Source organism: Tachysurus fulvidraco, chromosome 13, assembly GCF_022655615.1.
Source record: "Tachysurus fulvidraco isolate hzauxx_2018 chromosome 13, HZAU_PFXX_2.0, whole genome shotgun sequence".
Classification (NCBI taxonomy): Eukaryota; Metazoa; Chordata; class Actinopteri; order Siluriformes; family Bagridae; genus Tachysurus; species Tachysurus fulvidraco.
In genome coordinates this window covers 1,117,007-1,134,506 of record NC_062530.1, presented here as the reverse complement: position 1 = coordinate 1,134,506, position 17,500 = coordinate 1,117,007, and the positions used below count along the sequence as shown (strand labels likewise).

At 41.3% G+C, this 17,500-nt stretch overlaps 1 protein-coding gene across 2 annotated transcripts in view; it reads right to left on the bottom strand.

Annotated features, from left to right (window-relative positions):
- luzp2 (leucine zipper protein 2) overlaps positions 1-17,500 on the bottom strand; it is a 97,794-nt gene that overhangs the window by 7,886 nt on the left and 72,408 nt on the right. Inside the window, exons 5-11 of one of the 2 annotated variants that reach the window (XM_047822711.1) lie at positions 14,578-14,640; positions 13,556-13,618; positions 12,571-12,633; positions 8,898-8,972; positions 8,521-8,688; positions 655-730; positions 398-618 (exon numbers count right to left, since the gene is read on the bottom strand). In XM_047822711.1, coding sequence (XP_047678667.1) covers positions 398-618; positions 655-730; positions 8,521-8,688; positions 8,898-8,972; positions 12,571-12,633; positions 13,556-13,618; positions 14,578-14,640 — 729 coding nt within the window. The remainder of the gene's footprint in view (positions 1-397; positions 619-654; positions 731-8,520; positions 8,689-8,897; positions 8,973-12,570; positions 12,634-13,555; positions 13,619-14,577; positions 14,641-17,500) is intronic. The other variant, XM_047822712.1, reaches the window with a different exon arrangement.

Below are 17,500 nucleotides of genomic sequence, written 5' to 3'. Positions count from 1 at the left end.
AACCTCACCAACAAGGGAACCTCATATCACACACTGTCAGGCTGATCCGCAGGATATTTGTCACCTCAGTGTGGAGACAATGCAGGAATATAAAAAGCAGCCGTGTTCCTGACTACCAATAACAAACAAATGTCTTTTTAACAAGTTGACTATCTGCCCTCAAACTTTTTAACAGTAACGTACACATTTGTACTCGCCAGCGATAATTTCCCATGCTGCCAGAGGAACCGAGCGATTTAACTCTAATCAGTCACGTATCGATCGAGGAGAAGGTTTGGCATCTATTTCAGAACGGAATGACATTTAGAGAAGAAGCCAAAAAGATGCTCTGAAACTCAATAAGCTGCATATTAGGATTAAAAAATCTCACATTAATGTAATAGTATTAAATGTTTACCTTCACCATCTGGCAGGCCTTGATTCCTGAAGCTCCTGATCCTCCTGAAGCTCCTGATCCTCCTGTACCTCCAGATCCTCCTGAACCTCCAGGTCCTCCTGAACCTCCAGAAGCTCCAGATCCTCCTGAACCTCCTGAAGTTCCTGATCCTCCTGTACCTCCAGATCCTCCTGAACCTCCAGGTCCTCCTGAACCTCCTGAAGTTCCTGATCCTCCTGAACCTCCAGATCCTCCTGAACCTCCTGAAACTCCTGAACCTCCTGAGTCGTCTCTCCTCGTTACCTCCATGTTTGCTGCAGATTTACTTGTTATTCTGGGCACTTTTGGGATGTCCTGAAAGCAAAGACGAGAATGAAAAACAATTTCAGTGCCATCCGACTGCCAGAGAAAGAGAAAGGAAACTGGGACGTTCTGAAACCTTCCAACCTTCATGGTGTAGAACTGAGTCTCAGAGTCTGAGCTATTGTTCTACATTAACTCTTTAGACACTGTACCTAGTTTTAAGTTGTTTTTTTTTAACTCAGGTGATATTTATTTACACTCATAACATTTATTTTTCTCCATTTTGTGATCTCATCTCAAAATAATTACTAGGGATTGAACCTCAGGCCTCCGGACACTCTTAAATGAGTGGTTTCTATATTTAAATCACTTTATTCATTCATTCATTCATTCATTCATTCATTCATTCATGTTCTACCGCTTATCCGAACTTCTCGGGTCACGGGGAGCCTGTGCCTATCTCAGGCGTCATCGGGCATCGAGGCAGGATACACCCTGGACGGAGTGCCAACCCATCACAGGGCACACACACACTCTCATTCACACACACACACCACACACTACGGACAAAATGCCAATCAACCTACCATGCATGTCTTTGGACCGGGGGAGGAAACCGGAGTACCCGGAGGAAACCCCCGAGGCACGGGGAGAACATGCAAACTCCACACACACAAGATGGTGGTGGGAATCGAACCCCCGACCCTGGAGGTGTGAGGGAAACGTTTCCCAGGCTAGATGGCTCTATGAAGAACCTTTAACATCCCTGGATTTTTTTCCATTGCAGCATTTTTCTTTGTAATGTAAAAAGGTTCTTTATGCCACCGAGAGAAAAACTGGGTTCTTTCAAGAACCATTTACTGAAAGGTTCTGCGAGGAACCCGACAAAGGTTCTTCTATAGAATCATCTTCCTAACACCTTTATTTTAAGAGTGTATGGAATCCCAACGTGGTTCTTTTTACAGATCTATAAAGATCATTGCTTAGCTTCCCAAAAGTAATGGCACCGATTTCATCTTTTCATTGTCATATAAAGGCTCATTGCTCTCTAACTAAAACGGTCAGAGCTAGACGTAGCCGAGCTGAAGATGTCGAGGTTCTCGTTGGGAGTGAGAAGATCGGACAGCATTAGGAACGAGTACATCAGAGGGACAGCTCATGTTGGACAAAGTTAGGGAGGACAGATGAAGATGGTTTGGACATGTTCAGAGGAGGGAGAGTGAGTATATCGGTAGGAGAATGTTGGACATGGAGCTGCCAGGCAGGAGGCAAAGAGGAAGCGAAAGAGGAGGAATATGGATGTAATTAATGAGGATATGAAGCTAGTGGGTGCAAGTGTTGAGGATGCAGGAGATAGGGATAGGTGGAGAGAGATGATTCGCTGTGGCGACCCCTGAAGGGAAAAGCCGAAAGAAGAAGAAGAAGAAGAAGAAGAAGAAGAAGAAGAAGAAGAAGAAGAAGAAGAAGAAGAAGAAGAGCTCTCTAACTATATTTATATTTATATTTATATTTATATTTATATTTATATTTATATTTATATTTATATTTATATTTATATTTATATTTATTTTTATATTTATATTTCCTGGGATTTTCATTTCCAGCTTGTGGTTTCTGTTTAATTGGTAAAAATGCTGGTGATTCATCTTAGATCCTGAGATCGTCCAATTAAAGCTTTTTCCTCAACCACCAGCGCATATTTTTACATGTCGCTTTAACGGCTCGCAGCTACAAATTGCATGTTTACATTAATGCGCTCCTTCTAATATGTTATTGTTTCTATAGAAACAGCTGATTCACAGCGGGTTTGTGCGACATGCGATTGTTATAGATGGAGCTGCAAGGACGTTTGTTTAGTGCTTAAAGTAAGCTGTAGGAGCAGCGGATGAGCGCTCGGGGGCATGATTTCTTCACAGGGAAGGGCGTCGAATCAACACGCGTCGGAGCAACACGCATCAGATCAACATGCATCGGATCGGTGTATCGGATCGCTACAATGATATGATGAGTAGTAATTGATCAATATAATTTATCTTCTTGACTTATTTGGAGATAAATGTAAATGATTACCGGTGATTTATTGCAGGCCACCACTTTATGACACTTTATAAACTGCTTTAATTGTAGTGAAGAAAATAAAATAAAAAAAGACACCATGTAGCTGTCAGGGATCAGCCCGGACTTTTGGCCATGTGCTGTTATTGTTGTTGTTGTTGTTGTCACATGTCTGCCCCGCCTTCGGTACCTCCTCCCTGTTTCCACACCTGTTCGCAATCGTCATCGTTTGACTTTAAGTGAGCCGCGTCGCCGAGGGCGACGGATTCGTTTGTTACGTCAGTCAACGTTAGCCGTCGTTTAGTGTCGTCATTTGTATTGTTTTAGTCCTCGTCTTTTACCGTGTTGTCTTTATTCCAAACACGGATTTAGATATCTGCTGAGACATTGAGCTGTTGCTATGGAAACGATAACGTATTTGAACATCAATAAAAAAAACCTGTACTATCTTCACAGCTTCTGTTCCAGTGGATTAACGATCCAGCTTCATTTGTTATAATAATGAACTAATTTTCACAAATCTGTTCAATGGGACAAAAAATAGTGAAGACAAAAACATTTAAAACAATGAAGAAAAAGACAAACAGATGGTTATAAAGTCACCAGGAGTTATAATGTGCTTGTACACAGCTTGTTTGTGGTGTATGGAGGAATGTGTACAGTAAGTAGGTGTGTGTGTGTGTGTGTGTGTGTGTGTGTGTGTGTGTGTGTGTGTGTGTGTGTGTGTGTGTGTGTGTCAGCACAATTTAATTCCTTTGTCTAGCACTTAATGCTGACGGGAACAATAACAGTTCACAGCTCGCGAGTGTTAGATTCAGAGCTGAACCGGTGCTTTAGACGTGATCTCAGCTCCGTCGTGGTGCACTTCAGTTCGCCGCCGCGTGGGGAAAAGAAACGCCGAGTTCTTCCGGTGATCCCAGCACCAACGTCTACTGAATCAGACCGACACCTAAAGATGGATGGTGGAACACGTCAGGAGATTGTTGGAGAAATTATTTTTAACTCGAAGTAACAAAACTCCGAAGATCAGAAATCATCTCGAGGGTTTTAGAACCAGCAGCTCGTTTAACAGGAAGTAGAAACATCTGTGCACTTTATCCCTCGACTGAGCTGAATCGACACCGACGACTGACACGTCTGAGGATGCCTTTAATCCAGAATCCATGTTTTTATTGTGTTTTCAATTTCTTTACCGATTTTTATGAAATTAAAATGTTTTAAAGACCTGAACTAATTTGAGTGTCTATGATTGGGGTGAAGGATCTTCACTGCGCTCGGCTCGTGGATGTCTAATGTCCACAAACTCGACAAATTAAATATATATACAGTACGTGTCATTAAGCGAAGGGGGCGGAGCTTCCAGAACATGTTTAAAATCCCAGTGGAGGTCATTTACATATCTGTTTTTCAGGAGAAAATGATGCATTTTATATTGATAACACATGTAGACATCATTCATTCATTCATTCATTCATTCATTCATTCATTCATTCACTCATCTTCTACCGCTTATACGAACTTCTCGGGTTACGGGGAGCCTGTGCCTATCTCAGGCGTCATCGGGCATCGAGGCAGGATACACCCTGGACGGAGTGCCAACCCATCACAGGGCACACACACTCTCATTCACTCACACACTCACACACTATGGACAATTTTCCAGAGATGCCAATCAACCTACCATGCATGTCTTTGGACCGGGGGAGGAAACCGGAGTACCCGGAGGAAACCCCCGAGGCACGGGGAGAACATGCAAACTCCACACACACAAGGAGGAGGTGGGAATCGAACCCCCGACCCTGGAGGTGTGAGGCGAACGTGCTAACCGCTAAGCCACCGTGCTCCCCTGTTGCTTTGCACCTGTAAAGTCTGATGTTGTGGATCTTCCTGTCCATGTCCATGTTCCTGTCCATGTCCATGCCCTCATGTCCACTTCAGTCCACAGCATAACCATGTCTCTATATCGGTATCATTGTTTAACAGCCCGAATCCAGCAAGAGGAGCTTAAACTTCCAAATTTTACACCTCTGTCATTCCAAGCTGTTGTTTTTTTTTCTGTACAGAAATGGTCTGCATATTTAATCAGCGTTAACTCACAGCACGCCGTCCCGAAGACACCGCGTGCACTTCATCAGCCCTACAGCAGCTATATAGACTAATACCGCTAAACAAAGCAATTATGAAGTGCATTATCATAACGGATATAACATCAAATATTCATACGTCTCCGTATCGTATAGTAGATCATTTAGAGTATCACATTTAGATCAGAATGTAGTCACAACTCAGCCCTCTGGCAGTCGACGGGGAAAATATAGACGAGGTAAACGACCTGCTAAAGAGCCACGGTCACTGATAATTTAACACCACTTCTAAAATCTGATGCTTTTATCATCTACGTGATGCGGCATTCGGATATAATTACGGTGTGTGTGATGAATAATAATAAAAAAAACAACGATGGAATCTGGAGTAAAACCTATATTTCTATAATAAAGCATCATTTGGGCAGAAACCAGCCACAAACAAAAACCTAGTAACCATGACAACACTCTACATAGAATATGAATGCTACATAGCTTAGCTTATTATATTAGACTTATTAGAACAAAAAAACAGCATAACTCCATTGTAGTTATGTAACTTCACCGGATCATTAGCACGAGCATGCTATCGTTCGTCGTGTGTGTGGAGTTTGCATGTTCTCCCCGTGCCTCGGGGGTTTCCTCCGGGTACTCCGGTTTCCTCCACCGGTCCAAAGACATGCATGGTAGGTTGATTGGCATCTCTGGAAAATTGTCCGTAGTGTGTGAGTGTGTGTGTGTGTGTGAGTGAATGAGAGTGTGTGTGTGCCCTGTGATGGGTTGGCACTCCGTCCAGGGTGTATCCTGCCTCGATGCCCGATGACGCCTGAGATAGGCACAGGCTGCCCGTGACCAGAGAAGTTCGGATAAGCGGTAGAAGATGAATGAATGAATGAACGGAACTGAACTGAATATCTCGTCCTGACGAGTGCTGGAGTCTCGTCTGTCCTGTCAGAATCTTACTTGACACCTGGACACGATGCTCCAGTGACTGTGACACGATTCTTACACGACGCATCCTGTGTGAATTCGAGTGTGATTAAAAACCTGTTTCCTCAAAACCTCGTTTATTATCACAGGTCGTTGTTGTTTTTCATATATTACGAATCATCAGGAATCAGCCTCAAACGTCGAAGTCGAACGGCTCATGACTCACCGTTCTACATGAGATCAGACGTCACCATGGAAACGTCAGCAGGCATGACTAACTGAAACTGGAGAGATGAGGGACGTCGGTTTATGCAGGAAACCTCTCTAAAGACCTGAGTGAAACCATGTCACAGGATGAAGTCCAGAGAAATACACACTAAAGTTCATGTCGAGCTTGTGCGTGATTTAAAAGGTCACGGCATCGAACATTACGGACGTTACCGTGACGACTAAAGCTGAAGAGCTTCCACTAGGCGATAATTCACCAACGGAACATTTGTAATCAAATATGTTTATTTTGTGAACGCAGCAGCGTGAAACACAGGAGAGAAGAAGAAGCACATGCTGAAGACGTCTGATCTCTAACCCCATGTTGTCACTCAGTCATGTTTGATAAGTAGAGAGACTCGTCTGTTCTGATCAGAGAACCAAAAGAGAGACAGTTATTATTATTGTCTTTACACCAAGAGGTCATGAGGACCAGGATTGTGAACTGGATTCAGGACAGAAGATTTCCTTTGAAATTCCTCTCAGATTTTTGTCGGCTCTCTCACTCACTGTTCTTTATACAGTATGTTGAGGAAATCATCTCACTGACTCACTGACTCTGACTCGGCAAGTCATCCTGAGCCTCGAATCAAGGTAAAATCAACTCTGATCATGACCTGACGCATATCTCGGGTGTTATGTCAGTTTTTATCAGGGGAAGACATCTGGGGAAGTAATGGTTAGAGAGTCTGACTCGTAACCCTAAGGTTGTGGGTTCGAGTCTCGGGCCGGCAATACCACGACTGAGGTGGAAGGCACCGAACCCCCCTCAACTGCTCCCTGGGCGCCGCAGCATAAATGGCTGCCCACTGCTCCGGGTGTGTGTTCACTGCTGTGTGTGTGTGTGTGTGTGTGTGTGTGTGTGTGTGTGTGTGTGTGTGTGTGTGTTCACTGCTGTGTGTGTGTGTGTGTGTGTTCACTGCTGTGTGTGTTCACTGCTGTGTGTGTGTGTGTTCACTGCTGTGTGTGTGTGTGTGTGTGTGTGTGTGTGTGTGTGTGTGTGTGTGTGTGTGTGTTAACTGCTGTGTGTGTGTGTGTGTGTGTGTTCACTGCTGTGTGTGTGTGTGTGTGTGTGTGTGTGTGTTCACTGCTGTGTGTGTGTGTGTGTTCACTGCTGTGTGTGTGTGTGTGTGTGTGTGTTCACTGCTGTGTGTGTGTGTGTGTGTGTGTTCACTGCTGTGTGTGTCTGTGTTCACTGCTGTGTGTGTGTGTGTGTGTGTGTGTGTGTGTGTGTGTGTGTGTTCACTGCTGTGTGTGTGTGTGTGTGTGTGTTCACTGCTGTGTGTGTCTGTGTTCACTGCTGTGTGTGTGTGTGTGTGTGTGTGTGTGTGTGTGTGTGTTCTCTTCTGTGTGTGTGTGTGTGTGTGTGTGTTCACTGCTGTGTGTGTGTGTGTTCACTGCTGTGTGTGTGTGTGTGTGTGTTCACTGCTGTGTGTGTGTGTGTGTGTGTGTGTTCACTGCTGTGTGTGTGTGTGTGTGTGTGTGTGTGTGTGTGTGTGTGTGTGTGTGTGTGTGTGTGTGTGTGTGTGTGTGTTCACTGCTGTGTGTGTGTGTGTGTGTGTGTGTTCACTGCTGTGTGTGTGTGTGTGTGTGTGTGTGTGTGTGTGTGTGTGTGTGTGTGTGTGTGTTCACTGCTGTGTGTGTGTGTGCATTTTGGATGGGTTAAATGCAGAGAACAGATTCTGAGTCTGAGTCACCGTACTTAGCCGTACGTCACGTCACGTCACTTTTACGACGCTGGGTGTCTTTAAGACGCCGATGTTCTCGAGCATGATTTCGGTTCCCTCGGTGATGCATTGGTCAGCGTGAGACCCTCAGCTCTTTGTGACTAGCGGTGCGAACAACAAAGAGAATGAAGCAACGGAGGATCTGAGCGTTAATCAAATTCATCAAAATGTCCTGTCTGTAATGTCTCCCGTCTGAGGTGCAGACACGTGTCTCCACGTCTCAAGACACGAACTGCTAGAATTGTTAAGAATGAGCTGGTTAATTATACATGTTGCAGCAAATATAAATACATGAAGGAACCTTGAAAGCTTTAGGTAAAAGTTACATGAAGCAGTAAAAGGCCACAAGAGCTGTCTCCACTCAAGCCTGGTTAAATATGAAGGATGTTCCACTCACACTTTTCTCAAAAGCTCCTGCTAATAAATCTTTCACTCATACAGAGAGAGAGTGTGTGTGTGTGTGTGTGTGTGTGTGTGTGTGTGTGTGTGTGTGTGTGTTCGGGATAGGATTTAGGGTTTTATCATCATTGGTTTTTGGAGCTTTGGTCTGATTAGACTCCCAGAAGAGGAGCTCGGTGCAATACAAATCTCAAAATAGATCAGACGTAACGTTCGGTCGAGACGTAAGAGCAAAAGACGATCCTGTTTCCACCGTGAAGTTGATTATTTTCCTGTGAGTGAGCTGTTGCTACGGAAACGCTAACATATCAGAATGAGAGCATCGACATAGACCCGAGCCGAAGATGACTCTACGCCTCATGACCAATCACAGTCGTACCTTCATGTGCGGCTCCCTGAAGGTGACTCTTGAGTTATTGACGAACGGAGAGTATCGCATCAAGTGAGTGGGCGTGGCCGGCAGTCTGTGTAAATCCACCGTCTGGGTTTGGAGGACAGATGAGAAGCAGATATGGACCGTGTCCTTCAAAGCCCTCAGCTGGGACTCCTATAAATCAAACGAGACATGAGAAACTTTTCTAAACAGAACATTTTTACATCAACCTCGTTTAGTTAAAAAATAAATAAAAAACTCTCTGTGTTGAATTCAGTCCTCGGCTAAGAGACGGAGAAAGTGCGAGAACGTGTGATCACAGGCTGATCCTGAAACACATCCAGCTTATAGTGAGAAGAGATTTGATCATTTCTCGGTCTCACCTTGTCCAGTGCTGCTTTCTCCAGTTCCTCTTTGGCCACTCGCAGCTTGTTCTCCAGGTCCATGAGCTGCTGACCCTGCACAACACACACAACCGTCCGTTACAGATGTGATTTAAGTGTGAATTTGACCACTGATATCGTCTGATTAGTAAAAGATGTGTCATGAACTGAAACGAGTTATTCTGAATGGTGTAACTGACAGCTATGTCTATACATGTTACCATGACGATGGCTATAAAAGGTCACCGTTAGTAATGTTTGAGATTAAGTCGCGTCTCCTCTGATGTCTTCTGAGGGAAAATTATTTACTATTACTAATATCAAAACCGGGTGGGGGGGGTGGGGGGGGGGTGTCACGGTGGCTTAGCGGTTAGCACGTTCGCCTCACACCTCCAGGGTCGAGGATTCGATTCCCGCCTCCACGTGTGTGTGTGGAGTTTGCATGTTCTCCCCGTGCCTCGGGGGTTTCCTCCGGGTACTCCGGTTTCCTCCCCCGGTCCAAAGACATGCATGGTAGGTTGATTGGCATCTCTGGTAAATTGTCCGTAGTGTGTGAGTGTGTGAGTGAATGAGAGTGTGTGTGTGCCCTGTGATGGGTTGGCACTCCGTCCAGGGTGTATCCTGCCTCGATGCCCGATGACGCCTGAGATAGGCACAGACTCCCCGTGACCCGAATAGTTCGGATAAGCGGTAGAAGATGAATGAATGAATGAATGAATGAATGAATGAATGAATGAATGAATGAATGAATATCGATACCAATAATATTCTGTATTCTGTTTGTTTGACATAAAATTCAGCAGAACAACAAAATCATATCTACACAACTGTAAGGGCTTCGATACCGATATGAGCTTATGCTAATGCTAACCAGGTTAAAGGTCACATGTGAAAAAGAGCCTCAAGGAATTAGCATTTCTTTCCCAAGCAGCATTTATATTGTGGTGGTTTTTTTTTTTTTTTTTTTGCTCCCTAAAGACAAAACTTCCGAGTGGGTGAAGTGTGTTTTTGGAGAACCTCCAGAAATAAACAAAAAGCTTCATGCAAATGTTTCTGAAGGACAGCAGCCAAATTTGCAAACACTGGGGGTTTGATGACAAACATTAATGTCTCGTAGGTGGTTGGGGTTGAAGGTGTAGTGAGAGATCCCTTGCTAGAATGTATTAAACATACACACATGCATATAATTTGCCTAACGCCTTGAATTAGCATATTGTTTGCATGCCACATTGTGATGTACAGCACTGAGATAGCGCAAGCCCTCGCCTGCGGGAATACGACGAGCGCGGCGTCTGGGTTTTACAGAGCGTTGCTTAACCGACTGATTCCCAACGCTCACCTCACACTGAGGGCTTCCAGATGGTTCATGTGGATCAGAAAGTCGGAAAAAGTGGCAGAGCTAACGGAGGGGCTAACGGAGGGGTCTGGCAGCGTTCCTGTGTAACAGATGGCTTTGGCCTTCTCACATCACATTTCACTTTTCACTCACATTATAGTCCTGGCGGTGAGCACACGGCCATTATTTACCTAAAACATGGCTCTGTGTATCACATGATGATCATTATGATCAGTCTTAGCGCACAACTTTGTCATTGTAAAGGTTGAAGCTGAACACCAGCTGCTCCACTAAAGCAAATAACTGACCGGTCACTGGGGGCGGAGTCTGTGACTGCAGGAGGTCCGATTCATTTTCATGAGGAAAACAATTTCACAGCAGCTTTAATAACCACCGATTCTACACACGAGGTCATGATGTTATGCTTGGAAACGAATAGAAGGCATAAAAATTACAGACCGAGGAAGGGAAAAAATGATTATAGTTCAGAACTGAGGCCAAAGCTGCAGCACATAGAGATATCACAGGGATTATGTTTCGAATTTATAATCCCACTTTATGGTGTTTATAATGATTTATAATCCCACTCTCTGTGTTTATAATGATTTATAATCCCACTATAAGTGCTTATAATGATTTATAATCCCACTCTCTGGTGTTTATAATGATTAATTCCGCTCTCAGTGTTTATAATGATTTATAATCCCACTCTCTTTTGTTTATAATGATTTATAATGCAACTATAAATGCTTATAATGATTTATAATTCCGCTCCTTGGTGTTCATAATGATTTATAATCCCATTCTCAGTGTTTATAATGATTTATAATCCCACTCTCAGTGTTTATAATGATTTATAATCCCACTCTGTGTTTATAATGATTTATAATCCCACTCTCAGTGTTTATAATGATTTATAATCCCACTATAAATGCTTATAATGATTTATAATCCTGCTCCTTGGTGTTAATAATGATTTATAATCCCACACTAAGTGTTTATAATGATTTATAATCCCACTCTCAGTGTTTATAATGATTTATAATCCCACTCTCTTTTGTTTATAATGATTTATAATCCCACTATAAATGCTTATAATGATTTATAATTCCGCTCCTTGGTGTTCATAATGATTTATAATCCCATTCTCAGTGTTTATAATGATTTATAATCCCACTCTCAGTGTTTATAATGATTTATAATCCCACTATAAATGCTTATAATGATTTATAATCCTGCTCCTTGGTGTTAATAATGATTTATAATCCCACACTAAGTTTTTATAATGATTTATAATCCCACTCTCAGTGTTTATAATGATTTATAATCCCCCTCTAAGTGTTTATAATGATTTATAATCCCACTCTCAGTGTTTATAATGATTTATGATCCCACTCTCAATGTTTATAATGATTTATAATCCCACTCTAAGTGTTTATAATGAATTATAATCCCACTCTCAGTGTTTAGAATGATTTATAACCCCACTCTCAGTGTTTATAATGATTTATGATCCCACTCTCAATGTTTATAATGAATTATAATCCCACTCTCAGTGTTCATAATGAATTATAATCCCACTCTCAGTGTTTAGAATGATTTATAACCACACTCTCAGTGTTTATAATGATTTATGATCCCATTCTCAATGTTTATAATGATTTATAATCCCACTCTAAGTGTTTAGAATGATTTATAACCCCACTCTAAGTGTTCATAATGATTTATAATCCCACTCTCAGTGTTTATAATGATTTATTATTCCACTCTCAGTGTTTATAATGATTTATTATTCCACTCTCAGTGTTTATAATGATTTATAATCCCACTCTCAGTGTTTATAATGATTTTAATCAAACTCTCAGTGTTTATAATGATCTATAATCACACTATAAATGCTTATAATGATTTATAATCACACTATAAATGCTTATAATGATTTATAATCCCACTCTCAGTGTTTAAAATGATTTATAATCCCACTCTCAGTGTTTATAATGATTTATAATCCCACTCTCAGTGTTTATAATGATTTATACTCCCACTCTCTGGCATTCAATTTGATTTGATTTGTACATTTGGAAATAAATAGACAGTGAAAGAGACAGCAGACAGTGTGTACTAAAATAAATAATACATTTTATACATTAGAAATAAGTTCAGTTTCTCTTCCTGGAACTGAACGTCATGCCTCATGAGAGGAAAGTGACAGCAGTTAGTTAAGTGAATCCTCTCGGAAGAAACGCACCTCTGTTCACAGATCAATTAAAAGCCCAATCCAGGTGAACCTGTGCGCTCGGGTTTAATTACACCACCTTATCATCATTAAACACTTACCTTGAAAATTAAATCCTTCTTGCCGTATCTCAGCTCCTTCAGTTGAGCCTGGATTCTTTTAGACTGGAAAAAAAAGGTGAGAGGAAATAAGAGCTGCTGCATAAAAATGAAGAAGGGATTTGTTTCTGTTTCTGATGAGAGCTGCATGTGAAAGAGAAGGGAGAACAAATCGAGTGGAAAAAAGGTGACCTCCATGTGGGTGTGCATTCAACAGTAAAAACACTCACACAACCTTTCACACCGCCGCTGACCTGCACAGCTGGCCAGCTGTTTCACTCAACACATGTACACTGACTTTAGGTCTATTTAACCTCGCCGTGTGTGTGTGTGTGTGTGTGGGGGGGGGGGGGGGGTCATGTATTTGTCCTCATGATGATAAAGCTTGACCCTGTCAAAGCTGCTTCCTGTGAGGAAAACTGCCCAAAGATTTCCTTTTGACAAAAAAGTCAGAGGTTAAGATTTAGCTAAATGTAACACAAGTGTGTGTGTGTGTGTGTGTGTGTGTGTGTGTGTGTGTGTGTGTGTGTGTGTGTGTGTCTGTGTGTGTGTGTGAGTGTGTCTGTGTGTGTGTGTGTCTGAGTCTGTGTGTGTGTGTGTGTGTTTGTGTGTGTCTGTGTGTGTGTGTGTGTGTGTGTGTGTGTGTGTCTGAGTCTGTGTGTGTGTGTGTGTGTGTGTGTGTGTGTGTGTGTGTGTGTGTGTCTGAGTCTGTGTGTGTGTGTGTGTGTGTGTGTGTGTGTGTGTCTGTGTGTGTGTGTGTTTGTGTGTGTCTGTGTGTGTGTGTCTGTGTGTGTGTGTGTGTCTGAGTCTGTGTGTGTGTGTGTGTGTTTGTGTGTGTCTGTGTGTGTGTGTGTGTGTGTGTGTGTGTGTGTCTGTGTGTGTGTGTGTTTGTGTGTTTGTGTGTGTGTGTGTGTGTGTGTGTGTGTGTGTGTGTGTGTGTGTGTGTGTGTGTGTGTGTGTGTGTGTGCTGTAACTGAAGGACATTTACCTCTTCTGCATGTATGTCACACAGCTTATTCCCAGAAAGTAGTTTATTCTTCAAGCTTTTGTTCTGGAAAGAAATAATAATAATAATAATAATAATAATAATAATAATAATAATAATAATAATAATAATAATAATAATAATAATATAAACAAACAAACACATAACTAAATGTCATATCTGAACTTATTCAATTGCACCTTGATTTTTTTTCTTGTATTATCGTATATATATCGTATCTTGTAATAATAATAACGATATGTTATATTTATAGAGGGAATTTCCACAGATCAAAGACAACAATAAACATAAACAGATCAATACAAGAGGCAGAAAAGGACAAAAAGGAAAACAGCCATGAGGAAGAAAACTGTTAGAGGAAGAGCTGAAGTACTGAGGAAGAAAACTGTTTTAATTTGTGATATAATAGTGGGGATACTGACGGCAGATGATGGAGCTTGTGTGGTGGAGAGCCGAGCTGAGCGTGAGAGTGTGTTGGGACGTAAGGATGGAGGAGATCAGATGGATCAGGAGGAAGGAGGCTATGAAGGGCTTTAAAGGTTAGATGGGTGATTTTGTGCTGATGCTCCTGCGAGCCAGTGCAGATTATTTAAGATGGATGTAATGTGTGTGGACCTAAAGGTTACAGGTGGAGGAGTGAACGAGGGGTTATGAATGGTCCGAGTTATATGACTGATCAAACAGAAGGATGATGGTAGAGTAGATCGTCCTATATACGATGGACCGAACATTCTGAATACCACCAACATCATGCCTTCCAGCCATAAAGCATAACTTCTAATGCTAACCTCCTGCTAATTCCTAGCTGCAACGTTTCGACTGCTAGCGAGACGGATATCATCACCGCATCAACATTTTTCACATCATTCTGAACCTGGCTCTTGATGAACAGATGGAACGTTTCTATCATTCCATAATTAGGAATAAATGAAGGCTTATTTATGATTTCTGATGGATGACAGATGGAGTAAAGCTCATATACTGTAAACACATCTTTACTGTACCTCCTGCTGTAGGTCTTTGATGATTTTGGTCTTTTTCTCCATCTCCATCTTGAGGAACTTGATCTGGAGAAGAGAACATCATCTCTTATGAATCAGTTAGATCTTTTATTATACAGGATTGATTTTTAAGCCTGACCTCCCTCCACAGGAAGCTAGATTCAATAGAGTCCGTGTGGAAGAGCTTAGAGATTGTGGATGAGATGAAAGGGAAAAAGAACACGTGGAATCTGTGGAGTCAGTGGTGCATGAAGAAAACACGAATTTCCAAAATCTCCTCATAGGGACCGCTTTGTGAAATTGTGGATGTTTTCTACAGTGAGCTTCAAAAATAAGGCATGAAAATAAGCAGGAGTGTGTGTGTGTGTGTGTGTTTGTGTGTGTGTGGTGTGTGGTGTGTGACCCAGGAGATGAGACGCAACACCAATCAAACACTAATGCGTCGTACTCGAGATTCACTCCAACGCTCTCACTTCGCTCCTTTGAGTCCCAGCAGGACGCTGAGGAAAGAACATGGGACTTCGGTTCGGGACGACTTCGGATCTGCTCTACACAATCACGCCTTCTTCTTTTCTTCACACTCGTGTATCCTCCAACTTTTACACCATTTCAGGAGCCGACAGAATGGCATCCAAATTTTTATTTATAAACTTGTCTATCAATATAAGATCTGTTTTATTTCTCTTCGTCTTGGACGCAGAACTAAATCATACATCAGATATTCGGTGCATGGGATTTACAGCCAGCAATATTGAGTAGATGATAAGAAGTAAGTAGCTGAATGAGTGTAAGTGAGTAATTACAGTATGTGTGAACACGGACACTGTGAACATGCTGACCAGATGCAGGAGCTCTATGATGTCCAAAGTCCTGTAAAGTCTGCTGGAAGCCATCCGACGCTCACTGTCACTGGAGCCAAACTCCAAGCCACTGAACATCTACACTACAAGAGATGTCCTCATAGAGCACGTAACATCATCAGAGACTCATCCCATCCCAGTCACAGACCCTCACAGCTCCTTCCATCCAGCAGGAGAACATTCAGGAACACTGGCATCAGAACCAGCTTCTTCCCCAGAACTCTTACACACTACTGCTGACCTTAATACTACACCTCTACAAGGCCTATCTATCTATCTATCTATCTATCTATCTATCTATCTATCTATCTATCTATCTATCTATCTATCTATCTATCTATCTATCTATCTATCTATCTATCTATCTATCTATCTATCTATCTATCTATTGTAAGTGATCTAATTAGTTATATCAGTGGATATATTATGTAAAGCTAACACACCTCCAGGGTCGGGGTTCGATTCCCACCGCCGCCTTGTGTGTGTGGAGTTTGCATGTTCTCCCCATGCCTCGGGGGTTTCCTCCGGGTACTCCGGTTTCCTCCCCCGGTCCAAATACATGCATGGTAGGTTGATTGGCATCTCTGGAAAATTGTCCATAGTGTGTGTGGTGTGTGTGTGTGTGTGAGTGAATGAGAGTGTGTGTGTGCCCTGTGATGGGTTGGCACTCCGTCCACCAGGGTGTATCCTGCCTCGATGCCCGATGACGCCTGAGATAGGCACAGGCTCCCCGTGACCCGAGAAGTTCAGATAAGCGGTAGAAGATGAATGAATGAATGAATGAATGAAATCAGTAAACATGTGTAATTGAACATAACTAATTAAGTGGAAGACAATCACACTGTCTTTGATCTAACGTTGCATCGGTCATCTTTGTGCTCAGGTCTTCATCAGCAATCGTTCGAAGATTTGAGCAGGAAGGAATTAGTGTTAATTCAGTAATGACTCTGACCTGTTAGTTCCTCAGGAGCTCCTGGTCACACGATTATACTGGACTATAAACTGTTGTAGAAATGACATTATTTACACTGACATTATTTACACTGACATTATTTACACTGACATTATTTATATTAACATTATTTACATTGACATTATTTACACTGACATTATTTACACTGACATTATTTACATTAACATTATTTATATTAACATTATTTACACTGACATTATTTACATTAACATTATTTACACTGACATTATTTACACTGACATTATTTACATTAACATTATTTACATTAACATTATTTATATTAACATTATTTACCTTGACATTATTTACACTGACATTATTTACCTTGACATTATTTACACTGACATTATTTACATTAACATTATTTACACTGACATTATTTACCTTGACATTATTTACACTGACATTATTTACCTTGACATTATTTACACTGACATTATTTACATTAACATTATTTACACCGACATTATTTACATTAACATTATTTACATTAACATTATTTATATTAACATTATTTACACCGACATTATTTACATTAACATTATTTACATTAACATTATTTATATTAACATTATTTACATTAACATTATTTACACCGACATTATTTACATTAACATTATTTACATTAACATTATTTACATTAACATTATTTACCTTGACATTATTTACACTGACATTATTTACACTGACATTATTTACACTGACATTATTTACCTTGACATTATTTCCTGTCCAGTAAATAAGCAGTTATAATAAATACCCCTAAGTAAAAAGCATCACGTATAAATAAATGATTAAGTACGTCCTGCATACTAATGTAATTAAGCCATAAGTGTAAATAAGTATAATTGAGAATAATTTTATTTAAAGATAATAAAGTAAAATATATTAGATAGTCAGTAGATAGAAATAAGTGGTGAATTAAAGTAGATGTGTATTTTAGATCAGAAGGTCATGAGGTCACAGTGTTTCTAATTTAAGTGTCTCTTTACAGACGCGAGCTCATGATCATTCCCCTCACGGATTCATTCTTATTCTAGGCAAGTCTTTCCCTCCTATTCCTGAATGTACTCTCTCTCTCTCTCTCTCTCTC